This window comes from Anarhichas minor, unplaced genomic scaffold (genome assembly GCF_050575085.1).
Source record: "Anarhichas minor isolate MPS153535 unplaced genomic scaffold, ASM5057508v1 ptg000022l, whole genome shotgun sequence".
NCBI lineage: Eukaryota > Metazoa > Chordata > Actinopteri > Perciformes > Anarhichadidae > Anarhichas > Anarhichas minor.
The window spans coordinates 3,466,170-3,483,618 of record NW_027466468.1 but is presented as its reverse complement, the minus strand read 5'-3'; the positions used below and the strand labels follow the sequence as shown (position 1 = coordinate 3,483,618).

Here is a 17,449-nt window from a genome sequence, read left to right as displayed (position 1 = left end):
AATAACTTTGTGTTGTTTCTATATCAACGGGTGTGCCGAAATCTGTTGCCTTTCCTCAATGTGTGTCATTTGTAAAATATTTGTAAATCTTTTTATGAAATTAAAGATATTTCTGTATACTGAGATCCGTCTCTCACTCGTTCTGTGGTTCGGCTGGCAAAGATACAAACTACTGAGCGATGTGGATTTTCCTTATCGTTTTGTCGCTCACGTACGAACGCCCGCTCCTAAAGATATATTTTAGCGGTGAGGTAGTTTTTCTCCGCCACCTTCCTTTTGTGTGCTATTTCATTTTTCATGACACAGCAGTCTCATGAAGAACTAGGAGACATTGGGTTACATGTAGGGATGCAGTAGTATTACATTTGGCTACTTGTCGATACAGAGTACCCATGTGAGTACTTGATAGTACCATTACATTGCTAACAATTACTTTGAAAACATGTTTCATTTTTCACCAGATGTTCCTCACTGTCCAACTGTAACAAACTAACTAAACTGACATTTGAACATTCTGTTTTCCTGACACAAGCGCAGCGTAGTGCGATTACGAGTACGTTATCGGACCAATAGCGTATACTGGTATGGATCGGCATCCACAGTTAACCTTGGACTTTTAAAAACACGTTCTAATCTCAACTCGGCACTGGGTACACGGGTCTCAGTAAACACGCGGTTAACTTTGTAAATTCAAAAACACTTGCTTCACTTTAGGAAGAACATCATGGTTGGGCTTAAAATAAGTACGTCAACAAGCTGACTTCATCACTGACGTAAGTTCACAATAACTCACACGAACACCGGACTGCCGGACGAAAGTCCGGAGTTTGTTTGATGCAAACAAACTCTTTCTGCCTTTGTGGTTTTTTTCGGTCTTTATCAAGCGGTAACATCCAGTCCTGCCGAGTGAAGCCAATGTGAAAGTGCCTTAAACATGCATTCTCTCTAGTGTCCATCAGGGGGCGACTCCTCTGGTTGTATAGAAGTCTATGAGAAAATGACTCTACTTCTCTCTTGATTTATTACCTCAGTAAACATTGTAAACATGAGTTTATGGTCTCAATCTCTAGTTTCAGGTCTTCTTCAATACAGCATGATGTTCATTTAGTAAATTATGGTCCATTTAGAGTCAAACAGACCATAAAGCAGAGTATGCTTTAGGGCGGGGCTACTGTGATTGACAGGTCGCTGCTGCTACCAGATGGCGTCTCTACGTCACTCCTCATTCCAAATATGGTAACTTCTGTTCATTGGTTGTGAAAAAAACAAACATTATATATGTTGCATATGTTTATATATCTTGGGTGTTTTTTGTATATGATGGGTTTACGTTGTAGTTACTTGAAAGCCTATGAGTCTCATACAGACGCTTAACAGTGCCTCGTGCGTCGACTTTAAAGGCGCAACGTGTGAGATGTAGCCACCTCCTCCAAACACATAGGAGGCAGCATTTCACCTCTACTACTGAGTCCATACAGTCTAAATTCAACAATCATCAGTTCAGCAAAAACGGTACGGTCCGTTTATACTTTGATAATCTTTTTTATTGGATTAAATCCAAAGTGGTAGAAACTACAAAGACGACCCACTTTGACTAAAGTTACCAATGTTTCAGTTGTCTCTTTGGAGCATTCTCACTGTATACTTCTTAGAGCGTAGTTAAATACAAGGCTTAGTCTTGTCCTGCCACTAATCTTACTTTTACTGCATCGTTTTGCTGCATCGTCCAGGGCCTCGGCCCTCATCTGTCTCGCATTAGTTTTGTCCAAAGTCTGCTCATTCCTCAGCTCATTTCACTTCTCCCTCATTATTTTTATTCTGTTTCGGCCTCTCCTACATCCTTTTTTTTCTTAGCTTCCTCTCTATTTTTCCTCATCTCACTCCATCTAGCTTTTTCTGTAGGAATGCCATAGGAAGTGCACCACCCCGGCCATGTTGTCCACACACTATAAGCGATGCCAGAATCGTTCACTGTTAAGAAAAGAAAACGTTATTTTTGAAACACTGTGCAGGGTTGAGGTCACGGTGAAGACGGAGTGCAACACTCAGGCTTAAGATAGGTTTTTTTTACTCCAGGCATGACCTCATGTTCACAATGTTTACTGAGGTAATAAATCAAGAGAGAAGTAGAGTCATTTTCTCATAGACTTATTTTTGCAACCAGAGGAGTCGCCCCCTGCAGGTCAGTAGAGAGAATGCAAGTTTTAAGACACTTAAGAATCGGCTTCACTCGGCAGAACCGGAGTTTGCCACCTGGAAAGTGGCAAGATTGTTGTCAAACTTTGAGAAAGCATGCATTTGTCGGGGATTACCTGTACTTGATCAGTGTCAGTTTTTATCAAAGTTAAGGGGCAAGAAACGCAGACAAGCAGCCCCTAAAAATGATTGTGAATCTGCCGTAGTTTATGTTCTGACATTTCTACCATACACACGAGAGCCAGGCCGGAGAGCATGCGATGATCAAGGAGGATCAGGATCAATGGAGCGGATAAGCGTTTTATCGAGAGTGTGTCGTATCGCGTGGAAACGTTTGTAGTGGAATGGGCAGTGTGTGTGTGTGTGTGTGTGTGTGTGTGTGTGTGTGTGTGTGTGTGTGTGTGTGTGTGTGTGTGTGTGTGTGTGTGTGTGTGTGTGTGTGTGTGTGTGTGTGTGTGTGTGTTGTGCAGACATTCCTCTGCAGACCAGAGTTGTTCCATTGAAATGTAATGACAGGGCCCAGGAACCAGCTCTGGTACAGGGAACAGAGGGCACCACATGCACCCCCCCCCCCCCCCCCCCCCCTTCTCTCTGGCTCTCCCTTGTTCTTTCCATCTTAAAGCCCCGGCTCTCCTCACGGCCGTCTTCGCTGGTGTGTTCCTGGCATCGTCGGCTGTCCTCGAGGCCAAACATCCTGTGAGTCCAGAATTAACTCCTGGACTCTCTTCTATTCTTTTACTGCTTTATGTTTTCCATCAAGTGTTTTTGCAAATTATAATGCAAAAAATAATGTAAGGGCAAGTTGTATTTGTACGCCCGTCCTCAGGGTGTAATCACCGCGGTGTATTATTGTACTGCAGACTGCAGGGACACGTGTGTTCTCCATTCTTTAACGACTTCCAATCGTTTCACAATGGTGCATGGCTGCTGTGTTGGATGAAAGCGCACGTCTGCCCTCTAGTGGACAGAAACACAGACACCAGGCAGACGTGACAGATTTGAGTTTCACTGCTGCCCAGTCATTTTTAGTTCAAAGTTTATTTTTTCAGAATCACATTTATTGTTCAAGTATGCGTGCGCATGTAAAGAATTTTTTTTTTGCATCTCTCTCGACATACTTCAACAGAACATCTAGAAACAAGGACATCAAAGGTGGAAATATAAATGTAAATGATAGACAGGACTGTGCACAGGTAGTGAAAAAAAATGTATGTATACACAAATATATAAATATAGTATAAAATCAATTTTTCACTATCTATATTTATATATACATAAATATTAAATAAATACATACATATTAAATATATACATATTTAATATGTATATATATATATATACATATTAAATATGTATATATATATATATATATATATATACATATTTAATATGTATATACATATAAAATATATACATATTTAATATGTATATATATATATATATATAAAGCACCAGTTTTTTGCAACAAATATTCAGCTTCAGTGTGCAGCAATTTGAAACACGGGCAAGTGGTAATGTTTGGATAGTCATTGTACACATGAAGGTGCAACGTGATCTCCTTAGGTGCCTGACAAATCTTCATATGATGCAAATGTGTTCGTCTTAAAAATTCCATACCATTTAAATCCAAAAACCATCAGCATTAAACTGCTGCAACAGTGAATAATGCTATTCATTACTTAAAAAATACAGCTGCATAACTCCTCACACGTGACAACAGAATTGTGTCTACTCTTTCTAGCTCTGCAAAACAAACCTGCCAAGATGAAGGTTCCCTTCCCAAAACAACTTAAAGGGGGCTTATCATGGAAAACTCACTGTTTCCGAACGTGTGCGCATACATTTGGGTCTCTCTTTGGGTCAAACTGAAATGAGACAGCACAGTCAAAGCTAATCAGAGCAGACTGGGTGCTTGTTTTCGTGAGCAGCTCTTAAAGAGGCAGGTGCCAAAACAGAGCGTTTCAGACATAGGGTGAATACAGGTATATTCAGAAAGACAATAGGAGAAAATTCTTGAGATTTAAAGTGTGTTAACATGTTCTAGTAGAAACCCAAGCTACAAGTATGAACCTGAAAAAGAGCATGATATGGCCCCTTTAAAGGTCCCATAGTAGAAAGATTACCAGGTCTTTTTGGATTTGAACGCAGGTCGAGGTGCTTCATAAATACCGCATAAGTAGCAAAAAGCTCAATCCACAGAGAAAAGCAGCCCATATTCAGAAACAGAGACAAATAAAATGTTTTTTAAACATTTAAGTATGTAAACATGTTGTAGCAGAGGCTCCAAATACAGGTGTGAAACTGAAAATGAGGACGTTGTCTCCTTTAACAGCCAGTTTGCAAGATTGAAGCTCAATATCCACAACCTTTCATGCCGCCATAAAAGACTCCGCTCTTCTGGGAAGACTTCCTACAGCACTTTGAAGCATATCTGCAGGACGTTGCTCCGACTCAGCAGCCACAAGAGTAATATAGTGTGTTTCTGTGGACTCAACAGGTCACTGGAGACTTGCTCCGAGCCAGCACTTTAATGTCTTGCATGAAAAGGTAATAGGGATCATCTAGACCAGGTAAAGAATCCTTTTCAGGCCAGTTATCAGGCCAAGATTCTCTTTCTTTCAAGCTTTCCTCAGCCACGCTGGCGAGCTCCGCCCCCCTCTCCTCCTTCCACAGCCTCTTGTGCTCCTCCTTGAGCTCTTTGTAGGTGCGGTTGAACGTGTGGAAGATGGACGTGGAGGGGAAAGCCAGGATGAGGATCCCCGCCAAGATGGTGAGCAGCGCCGTCAGTTGGCCGGGGACACTGAGTGGCACCATGTCGCCGTAGCCTACCGTGGTCACCGAGATGATGGACCACCAGTACGATGCCGGGATGCTGCTGAAGCTGTGCTGGGGAGACCTGGCGCCGTTGGGGGCCAGCTCGCTCTCGGCCAGGTGCACCAGAGGGGAGAGGAGGGCCACGGCGACGCACACGAAGAGCAGCAGCAGGCCGAAGTCGGTCATGCTCCGCTGGATGGTCAGCCCCAAGGTCTGCAGGCCCAGGGAGTGGCGGGCCAGCCTCATCACGTACAGGATGCGCAGGGCCCTCATCACGCGCAGGATCAGACCCAGTTTATCCAGGCTGCTCTTCCCCCCGCCGGCCACGATGTCCTCGACGGACTCGTCCCTGAGGTCCACTGCCAGTGAGACGTAGTAGGGCAAGATGGCGGCGGCGTCGATGATGTTCAGAGAGCCCCGGGCAAACTCCAGCTTGCTCTCGGCGTGGAAAAATCGCACCAGGAACTCCAAGGAGAACCAGGCGACGCAAACCGACTCCACCACAAACAAGTTGCGGCACCTTTGGGAGCATTTACCCTGCGGAGACGACAAAAGACGAAGAACCTGAGTTTGTTTGAGAGGCTTACATATGAGTTTCAGTAAAAAAAAAAGAATTTAGATGCTGTGGGGAATGCGTTAGAATGAATGTTTTATATTTATGTAATTTATTTTTATTAAATTAAATGTATTTTTATTTGTATTTATTTATATATATAAAATTGATTTCAATTAATTTAATTTAAGTAATGCTATCATAGACAAGGAAATCTCAGTGTGTGTGTGGTGATGAATTTGCAAGCAGAAGCTATTTAAAAAATATATATAATTTAATATTTGAGAAACAGATGCCTAACATCACCTTTTCTAAAATGCAACAAATGTCAGTTAATTAGTTGTGCATGTTATGTCATCTTGGTTACAACCGAACATTGAATAAGACATTTTTAAGTGACCAAAATGTTACGAGTCATTTTCTCATAGACTTCTATACAACTAGAGGAGTCGCCCCCTGATGGCCATTAGAGAGAATGCAGGTTCAATGCACTTCCGCATTGACTTCACATGACAGGTTAACCTCCTGTAATGAGATCACACAGTGTTGACTGGCAAAGCCTCATGGGTATAGAAAGAGCATGCAAGCAATCTACATATAGACTGATAGCGGCGCCTAGCGTTTACAATAGGAATATCATTTTTAATATGTCAGTGGGTCAAATATATTTCTAATCTTAAAAAATAAATAAAAAATAACGCTAAGGCAAGATTGAACACTTCTAGGTTAATATTTAACTCGTAACAATGCAAGCTCCTACCTTGATCAACAGCAGATCATAAATATGTCATTGAAAGACAGCATTGTATCCATTTAGTATTCATTTTAACATTACGTTTCTACAGACCGCAATAAAGCTGATCTCACTTGAAATTTCAAATAAGGAAAGGAAGTTTAATATAATTCCTTCATGTTAGGGGCTCAGGATGTCAAGACTGACCACCGTAATCATGATGGAATGTGATTGGCAGAACTTTGGGTAGTGCGCTGTATTTTGACCATCGCTTTGGTTCATACGTACCACGGCCTCTTCCTGTTCTTGGTCCGACATGGTGCCGATGCACAGGCTTAACACGGTGACCACCACCATGATGACGGACAGGAAGGCCAACACTTTGCCCGCTAAACCCGAATGAGGGTTCTCCATCGCTTCTCCGAGCATGTGGAAGAGGCTGCCGTCCACCAGCAGGGTCCTCGGCGCCATCCTCCTCCCCCGCCACTCGTCCACCTTGCGCTGGTGCGCCGTCACCTCCTCCAAGGTGCAGATGACCCTGTGGCGGCAGCAGGGCTCCATCTGCTCCAGGTCGATGCCCCAGTACAGCAACTCGCAGTGCAGGGCCACGTTACACACCTCCCGCAGCAAACGTAACTTCCCTTTCGCCAGGAAGTTGAGGATGGCCCGGAAGGCTAACGGGTCGCGGTCGAAGAAGAACTCGTTCCGCATCTCGTCGTAGTCGTCGCAGAACTCCGCTATCTCCCTCAGGGTGGTGCAGAGGCGCAGGCGACTCAGGCGGCTCTTGGGGAAATCCTCCAGGGTGATCCAGGGGAAGGCATACTGAATGCCCCCCACGTTGACGAGGGCCTGCTGGGAAGGGTCGAGGCGCCGGCGTAACGCCGCCGGCCCATAGAGCAGCCGAGCACGCTGGAAGTACAAGCCTTTGACCGCAGAGTTCTCTGTGTCCGTGTAAACGTGCTCGTAACTTTCGTCGCTACTGAAGGAGTGCTCATCAAAGCCAGCACCGATCATGGCCATGGTGGCGGTTCGGTATTTGACAGAAGAACTGGACTGTAGTTTCAGTATTGCGTCTGATTGGAGATTTGAAGAAAATAACCTGAAATTATGGAATAAATTGGCAAATCATACAAGGTTTTAGATGAGTATCTGATGTTATATTTATCTTTTCTTGAGCTTTATGAAGCGTTTTACCATTTTTCCATCCCAGCAAACCCAAGGTCCAGCAGCAGAAAGCAGCTTTTCAACCAACGCGCTCTGATAAACCCACTGCACACTACTTAGCAGCAAACAGCAGACAAAGTTCGCAGTTGGTGAACATAGTGGATCATTTAGCGGCTAATGAGCTACAAGGAGTGTGAATACTGGACTCACATTCATTGGGTGGACAGAAACACAACCCCAAATACTAATGTGCCTCGGTATTTGCTAAAATGACTCATTAACACATAGCCATAACAACTTTATAAGCTAATGTTTTAAATGTTATGACTTCAGAATGTCCCACTGCCCCCTAGTGGCCAAAAATAATAAAATGCAACTTTAACGTTTTTAATTTTATAAATAGTTTTCTGATTCAGAGTGGTTTTAGCTGGTTACTTAAAGGGGATACTTCATGAAAACTCACTTTTTCAGAGCACGTATACACATCTGGCTATCTGGAGTGCCTACCAACCCACAAACTGTGAAATAAGACAATCCACTCAGTTTTTTTCTTGCGCTTCCAGAAAACAGGTGGTTCAACAAGCCAATCAGATTAGGCTCCCCTTCCTATGTCACATGCAGGCTCAATAGAATTACCCCCCCATCTGAGTATCTCCACTTGAGAAATACCTTTGCAAAGGTGCGTCATATATTTCCCAAAAGGCAATCAGAGCAGAATGGGCTTTTTAGTAAGGTGGTCTTAAAGAGACAGGCGCTAAAACGGAGCGTTTCATACAGAGGGTGAATACTAGTATACTCAGACAGACAGTATGAGAAAAAGAATGTGTTCTTTTAAACATTAAAGCATGTAAACATGTTCTAGTAGAAACCCAACATACAAGTAGGAATCTGAAAATGAGCACTATACGTCCCCTTTAAAGTCCCAGTGAATTATTTGTACCTCAAAAGCAAGTGCACTTTCACCATTTAAGGATCCTCATACTCCTTGATCACTAACAAGTGATCTAACATTTCGTTTTCCCCGTGACGATAACTCTGTTTTTGTAATTCTTTTATATTATATAATATATATATATATTTATATAATACATATTTGGAGGCTTAAGACCTATATTTTAGTCTCCCTACGGTATCGTTCATTGACTGTAACTCACCTTACATTGGTGTTAGGCTACACAAATCCATTCAAAATGGCCTTCAGAATATTCCAAATCCTCCTGTTGTCTCCGACTCATTCACACAATGTATTGACAGACAACGTTATGTGAAGTAACAGCATTCAAATGTGTCATCATACATCAACCGAACTCTAAAGTTGAAGTGAAAGGGAAACTCTCCCATCTGTCCATTCATCCTTTCCTCCCTTCCTCGTCAGCTTTAGGTGACTAATGGATGACCCTGGTCATTCTGAACACAATCGGGACACTTTGCGTCCAGTTGTGGTCTAAAACATCATCCATTAACTTAGTCACCCTCTAAGCTTTTAGCTTTAATGCAGTTTAAAAAAAAACCGGTAAAAGAATGTCCACAGGGGAGGGAGGATTAATGAGATTAATATCAAGAGGCAAATACAAACACACACGTAACAGAGGACGCATCACAGAAAATACACCAGCAGCAGACAGATTGTGCGTTTGGTGATGAAAATGTACTGTCATCAAGTCGTGCTGTACTTGTTGTTTGTGGATGTGAGAACAGATTATTGTGTACATATATGGGGTATCATCCCATACATTTTAATACTATTTACACTACCGTTCTATCTCCTACAGTGTTCCTCTGATGGGAAAAGAAGATCGAAGTAAGTATTCATGACACATCTGCGCGTTCACACCATTAGATTCCCATGGATCCTGAGCACTGAGGGAAGAAGAGGAAACAACGTGTGACATTTGCACACTCGCTCCACTGCGCCCTTGTTGTTTCTACGGTTGTAGCTCATTTTTGCCCACATCAGGTGAAGGGACCACGAGCTGATAGATATTTATGGCTGTGCCATAAACCTTGTCATGGTAGAGTAAAGCCACGTTCGACTCGCTGATTTATCGTCATTGCAGGATTCGTGCACCTTTGCCGACTTCCCTTCTCATTGGAGGTTGGAAAAGACAAAGAAAAGAGTCACCAGTGTATTTGCTTTCCTAAATGACGGTCTGTTCTCTTCGGGAGGTCATGTGGTGGAGAGGAGGTCTGCTGTTTGGAGACACCTGGAAGCTGCTCGGAGTCCTCCCGGATCCATTTTCTTAATATATGCTCACGTTCTACATTCCACATCCTTTTTTCATGTGAATTATTTATTGTAATCGTATTAATCTGTGCACACTACATCTATTGCACATCTGTCCGTCCGGCTCTAGGGTTGCTCTTCCAGAGGTTTCTTCCTTTTTTACCCTCCTAAAGCTTTTGTTCTTTTTTTAAAAAACGTTTTTGAGGCCAGGCTCAGGAGCTCCTTACAGGGGAGAACATTTTCCAAAGACCCTTCTGAATCGTAACGCTGATTAATGCTTAGGCCCAATCCCAATGTGCCCCTAAATCCTTTGGCGTTCCATCCAAACCCATGAGGGTTGAGGGTTGTCTCACTGTCAAATAACTGAGTGTTTGTGCTCTTTATGAACACTTTCCGTACGTTTGCATTACTGCAGTATTTGAGGGAATTACCCACAATTTCCCTCTGAAAAAAACTTTTGACTCAAAATGAAACAAACATTTTGAACCTGGCAACGTTCGGATTCCTGTTCTGAAAAATGTATGCAAATTAGCACAAATGTAATCAAATAATAGCTAATTTGCATATTGAAACATTTTAGAAAACGTGTCTTCATGTAAGTAATCAACTGTGAAGTTTCATGAGAATATCTAATTTAAACGTATCCCCCTTCCACCTGGGGCGTCTCCTCTTAATGTATTATATGTTCATACACAATAAACTTTATATTTTAAAAAGTGGATTTTGTTTTTTTCTGGTTAATTTGTACTCCTAAATAATCAACTCGTGATGAGTATGCAAAGCCAAAATGTCTGTAGGCGGTGAGACCGCCACTGGATTATTTACTGAGTGAAGGATTGTTTTAATCAGTGACAGTGGAAGACACCAGAGACTGCAACATGCGCACACTTCACACACAACACTGTAGGAAACAGTTACCACTCTGGCAGCCAGCACACTTACTTTACCCTATTTTACAGATTGTCGGGAGCGCTTACTAAATGATATAGTTGGACGTGAATATCCATCACATATTTACAAAAGCTGTGGGGGAGCTAGTTGTATTTATCACCATTGATGACAACGCTTTTCTTTCCCATTAGTAGCGGTTGATTCCAGTGAAAGCCAGTGATCTTCACCACCGTGGAAATGATCAGGAATGAGGCAGTGAAAGGGCCGCTGAGGGAATGATTCACTCCTCACTCTGTGGGGATGCACAGTATAACCCTGCAACGCTCCAGTATTTCCAGTATTACATATTAGTCCGACTATACTACAGCTGACCTTGGCTGACCCCCCCCCCAGCAGCAGAGTTTTGGACCTTGAGTTGAGAGAGAAAGTCAAAGACCCTGTAGCTCTGCAGAGATGCAGCGTGGAGACAGCAGTGAGACGAAGCAGTTTGTTATCTACCCTGTAGCATTGTGGGGGATTTTTGTTTAATGACCTGCTGGCCTGCTCTGCTCACCTTTATGTGCCAATAACTCCACACTGGCAAGCAGATGGACAGCTGATGTGGGCTGGCAGGTGCTGGATGACACAACCTCAGTGTTATCTAAGACAAGTCATTGATTTTGCACACGTTGCCAAGCAACTTCTCGCTCTGAGAGGCGAACAATAGTTCACGCTTATCTCAACTTCTTGCAGGAAAAGATCTAATGCTGCCTCTATCTGTTGTAAACTAGTCTGGGTAGTAGAGATACATCCGTTAAAAAGATGTTGGACTGCAGCATCTTCCACTGACAGACTATTCTGTAACATCCTAGGGATCTGGATCCTCTGCATCCTCTGCATCCACTCGTGTTTTCTTTAACCCTCAAATGTTTGCTTCTCAGAACTCTTCCATACCGCCCTGAGCTCTGGAAAAAAACTCCACACTGTAAGTCATGAATCACTAAAGAGGGATATTTATTCAAATTTGACTATTTTTAGTTATTTTTGGGCGACTGTGGCTCGTCCTATAATCACAAGGTTGACGGTTCGATCCCCGGGTTCCTCTTGTCCGCATGTCAAAGTGTCCTTAAGCGGGACACTGAACCCCGAGTTGTTATCGCAAATCATATCACATTTGCTTTGTTAGTCAAAAATCGCAATTAGACATTTTTTCAAAAATGTTCAGCCGTAATGTATGTAACAATTCAATTCAAGTTCAATTGTTTTTTACTTTAGGTACATTTTTTTTATCTTATTTTTTTTAATTGTAAGTTTTTAAAGTGTTTTTTAAGTAAAGGTAAAAAAAAAAAAAATGTTAAAGCTAGGTTTTTAAGTTTAAGTTAAGTTTTTTAAGTTTTTTTAAGTTTAAGTTTTTAACGTTTTCTTAAAGGATTTTTGTTTCCGTTTTTTAAAAAGTTTTTAAAAGTTTATGTTTTTTGAAGTTAAAGTTTTAGAAGTTGAAGTTCTGCTGACGCTGATGCTGATGGTGATTGGGACTAAATATGCTAAGTATCATATCATATGCAAGACTTCATAAAGTCAAGTAATACTACATAAAGAATACAACTTTAGCACCGTTGATCTGCTGATGGCGGTTTGAACAAGCACATGAAGAAGGGCAGAATGATGGTGACCATCAGCCCTCAAGTCAGCGGGGAGGACCTGGACTTTGTCCTGGATGAGACTGGGAGATGAACTTGTCAGAGCAAGAGGAAGGGACATTGTCTACTTAGCAGCAATGTGAACCCGCTTAAAGTTTGAGGTTAGAAATAAACACTATTTAGCATTTAGAAAGTGTCAAATCCTAACCTAATTTGCATAATTGGGTTCATGTAGATTACAGGAATGGGATCAGATCTGTAGGTTCATTGAGCCCATATGGTTCCACAGGAAACAACCAGGCCTTAATATAGCACCATTTGCATTATCTGCTCAGTGACATTGCCTCAGAGAGAAAATAATTCTGTAAAAACCAGGGGATTTGAGCTAAACTGCCCATCCATGAATTCTCTGTTTTCAAATGTCTATTTATTACACAGTGGACATTTGCATTTTGGCCAGCTGCTGTGTCTGGGTGGGACATTACATGTTCACTCACAAGAACAGAAAAAAGCATCGTAAGGCATCATATTTGTACAAATCCAGCTGATGAACACATCATCCCACCAACAAATTAAACATACCGACTGAATAAACTACCATAAAAAACCATGATAGCAAAATGTTCACTTAGTTCCTCTCAAAACATGATCAGTTATGTCATTTATGTCATCTGGGGGGAAAACAAGCACTTTATTATTACTTTAGAGGATATCTAATATATCTGCATATTGTGTATAATGAAAATACATACTATATTTTATAAAAACAAAAAGCAGCTTTTATCCCAATACTTAAAGGTTTATTTACCATCCTTTCATTTGGTTTTAGTCATTAGTCATTTTCATTTTAATTAAACATCATCTGTGTGATATTTATACGGTGAAACCAACCAGAGTCATCTTGACCCCCAATAATGAAATAATTGAAATAAACGCACAGTCATTCAAACTTTGTCGTTCAATACAAATTTAGATAGAGACCTCGGTCTCAGTATGTAGCGAGCTTTTTAGGGTGCTTTTGACAAACAATGACATGAAGTCATAAGGAACAAATTGATTGCCAAAGTCAAGAAAAATTGGACCGATAGAATACAGTAATACCTGTGACATATGAAAAGAAGTACACCTCTGAGGTCTAGTGGGCAGGATGAGGGTGGTGTGAGGCCTGCCTTTGCATCCTCCACACCGCATCCTCGCATAGAGGCCAGTTAGCCTTAAAGCTGTCCCTCTACACACAAACAGCAGTCTCTGATGTCACTCTCTGTACATGTGTGCAGCCTAACACGATGTTGCATCTTGATACTGTCAAAAATAAATTCCTACAAACGGAGATATAGGTTCATCTTGAGTTTAACATCCTGGCCCTGACCACAGTAAAAACAAAGAAATTGTTTGGGTTGCCATCTGGTGGCTGGAAATGGTACTGCATTACAAAGTTGTAGTGTCTGTGCAAACCAAAAGTGAGGCCGTTGGTAAGTATGGACAAACCTGTACAGTCTGTGTGACCCCCCTCCCCCACATATATGCTTATTTTATTTCTTATGTTGAAATATTTTTAAAAATTGGATAGGCAAGAAGCATAATTAATGGTCGTATTTTTATATGTATTCCTAAACTTTCATTTGTTTCCTCAGGGCAGTTGTCTGCTAGCATGCTTAATAATGGAGATCATGAGGTAACAGGATGTAGCTGGCCAATGTTTTTGTTTAAAGGGGTCACGTCAAGCTCATTCTCAGGTTCATACTTATATTCTAGATTTCTACTAGAACATGTTTATATGCTTTAATGTTCAAAACACACTTTATTTTTCTTATATTGTCAGTCTGTAAATACCTGTATTTACTATCTGTATGAAATGCTCCGTTTTAGCACATGTCTCTTTAAGACCCCTGCACGAAAAAAAAGTCCATTCTACTGTCAGAAAAATATGTCTCACCTTAGCAGAGGTAGTTCAAAAGCCTTGTGAGGAGATACTCAGATGGAGGCTTGTTAAACAACATGTTCTCTGATCGTGAACATGATGTGTCCCCTTTAATAATTATTGCCAATAATCAACAAATGTACATTTTATGGCCTAAAGAGGTAAAACAAAACATGATCAAGTAGGGGGGGGGGGGGGGGGGGTGCTAGTGAGGGTGAATGAGAATAGATCCACCAATCAGGTTACATTCTGTGTTTTTATGTTAGTTAAACCGAGAAACAGACAAACAAACACAACTCTCATCGTATCAACAAGCATTCTAACACTGTGTGTGTGTGTGTGTGTGTGTGTGTGTGTGTGTGTGTGTGTGTAAAATCAGTGGAGCTGAACAAGCTGTGTCGGTGCTAAAATGGGACTCTAAGGGCCTCTCTACACGATGAGGGATCTCATGCAACTGAAAGCTTTGTCGCACCTTCACTTGTAAGTGTAAACTACGATGGTTTACCACCGCGCTTGCAGCAGGAGCACAGCTCACCACAAACTGCGTCATGTGTTTCAGTTTCAAGATGGTCGCCGCTGCAGAGATGAATGGAAATGACAAATGAATGAATTGGTCTCATTAGCCGCAAAGGTCACTCTCCTCCACTTCATTAATTACTCTAATAGCTCAAACATGTAGTGCAGGATTAATACAACGGCGATGTTATCAGTCTGTTCACGTGGGCGCTGCCAGATATGGGCCTGCAAGTGACTTGTTCAATCACATGTTTTCTGATCCAGGCAGCTCACAGAAAGCAGTTTGTTGGGTCGGTAAGTGCAGAAGCGCTGAAAAAGGGGAGTTTTCATGACATGACCCCTTTAAGGTCAATGCCTTTTCTTTTTTTCTTTTTCAAACATCAATCGATCATTAAAGTTAAGAGGGTCTGCTGAGGAGGAACGCAGAAGTTGCATTAAATCCACAGGGGGTATAGGGTCCAATCTCAGGCTCTAGTTCCAACAGGTTTGGTATTAACTAGAAGATAGAGAGGTGTTATACGTTAAAAGGCTCAGGCCTGCGTTTAAATGAAACAGTTTCTAAAACAAAAAGATTTGTCCACCATCGGATGTGAAAAATGAAACCAATCTATCTTTGGTGTTACTTTCATATACACCACATTATGCAAATTAAGTGAGGAGAAGATATTGGCTTCCTTGTAATGCAGTCTATATAATCTGTAACTTTAATCTTGGTTTAAGGCGTTGTTTCTTAAGAAATGAAGACAGGTCATTTGCAGTTAGATTGTTTAACCACTAAATCTTACACGTTTGCCCCACTTCAATTAGTTTTGTTGACTTCTGCAAAAGTAACTTTAATCTTTAACTTTAACTCTAACTATGCTACCTTGTACATCATCTGTAGAGCTGAGTTTGGGATATGAGACTACACAGGAAAATACAGGTCAACCTTAATAAGAATCCTCCCTCATCTCTCCTGCAGTGTGTCACAGTTTCGTGCAGGCCTGTGTGTGTTTTGCAGACACTGCAAAGAAGAGGAAGGCAATTCATGCGAGGAAGGATATAGTGCATGAGATACATTTGGCTCCAAGAATAAAATGTCCTTCGTTATTGTTAGCCGCAGAACGTCCTCGATCTCTTTCTATTCCTCGCTCGTGGGCGCACGTCGCCTGTTTTTACATACGAAGGACGTAGAAACACTTTTCATTACGACTAAACTCAATGTGCTTTTACACCGCAATGCATGTGCAACCAACCTGCATGCACAGATGCACCATGGGATACTGTCAAAGTTCTGCCCTAGTTACTGACGTCACTTTTAAAGTTAAGATCAGAAGATTACTCATATGGTTTCTGACTGACTCTCAGCGTGAAACCAGTTTCCTGTCTCTGGTTTTGAAGACTTTCTTCAAGCATTAAGTCTTTATTCAACTGTAAATGTTTTTTTTTAAATTTCTTCAACAATACAGTACACCAGCCTGTTTATAGGAGACGAATCAGAGGAGAGACAAATATGTAGCCGATGTCAGGATATTATGTTTCCTTAACATGTTGCTAAGCAGGAATATAAAGTATAATTCAAAAAAGAATTGATCCTTGTGGAACTCTTTTTTGTTTGAACAGATTTAAATCCACTGATGGAAACATAATATCTTTCCCATAAAGACTCGAAAAGTTTAAAACTCAAAAATGTGGTTTGATTGACAGTTGCCAAACAGCAGTCCCTCCTACTTCAAACCAGTGAGAAGAGCGCCAGAAAAAAAAAAAAAAAAACATCCCTGATCTGAAGCAATCCAAACGTGTTGACGTGAGACCTTATCACTGCTTGATTGAGAAAATAGGTTTTGGGGGTTTTTTGGGGGCCAAAGTACACAGGAAGGCCTGATAGACCAACAAAACACTAAGTCTTTCAATCAGAATATCCAGATCCACCGCACCACAGGAAGCTGTGAGGTAAACCCCAGACCGATCCGCCCATGTTTGCTCATTCCTCTCACTGTTCTAGAGGAAGGATTTCAAAAGAGCACATCATGAAAAGTTATCAGAACGACGAAGCATTTACAACGGTCCAGAAATTGAAATGGATAAAAGAATATATGTTCGCATCCTCGAGGTTAATTCTCTGTAAAACCTTGGAACAGTGGCTAGTCCTGCACATTGGAGCCACAACCCTCTGTGGTGGGCCGACTCGGTTTAACTATTGAGCTACAAAGAAACTAATTCTTCTTATTATATATTATTGTTGTTCTTTACTTTTTCTATGTGTCTTTTGTGAGTCCCCTAACTTTAAGTAAGTGCAATACAAAATTGCTGGAGTAACTCTTTAATGGCTTATAATTGTTCAATTAAGAAATAGCTAATTGTTTATTAACTGATAATAAAGTATAGTTACACCCCCTGTGGAAACGAAAATGGTTGTTCACAGCAGCACGAGCTTGTTGAAACAAATGGCTTATTGTTGACATCTAGGCTGCGTATCTCCATTAGGGAATTACAGCTCCGTACTTCCGGAGTTGATAAGTAACTAACTGGCTTCCATCAGGGCCTAAGGTTGGCTCACAGCCCCGCTACTGAGCCCTGTCATACTAGCTCTGGCTCCGTCAATGTATAGTTTCAGTGAAATTCATTGATTTCATTGGCTCGCGCGACTCCAGCGCCCCTGCGCTGTTCGCGTGCCATACGCTCTTCCCGCTGTCCGTCACCCGACGTCTTCGCTTCAGAGCGTCTTCGGCGTGTCAGGCGGCTCTTTTGTCATTGGTCGTTCCGGTTGTCCGTCAGGCGCGCTCTACTGTGGGATTGGGCTCCTCCCGGAGCCGCGTCCCCCCCTTGGCCGTACCTG

General features: G+C 41.8%; 1 protein-coding gene across 1 annotated transcript; it reads right to left on the bottom strand.

Annotated features, from left to right (window-relative positions):
• Positions 1-4,686: 4,686 nt before the first annotated feature.
• On the bottom strand, positions 4,687-7,316 carry LOC142955202 (voltage-gated potassium channel regulatory subunit KCNG2-like). Its single transcript, XM_076096649.1, has 2 exons — positions 6,585-7,316; positions 4,687-5,547 (listed from the first exon to the last, which is right to left on the bottom strand). Exons 1-2 carry the CDS (start codon positions 7,314-7,316, stop codon positions 4,687-4,689), a joined length of 1,593 nt encoding a protein of 530 aa, XP_075952764.1.
• Positions 7,317-17,449: the final 10,133 nt, after the last annotated feature.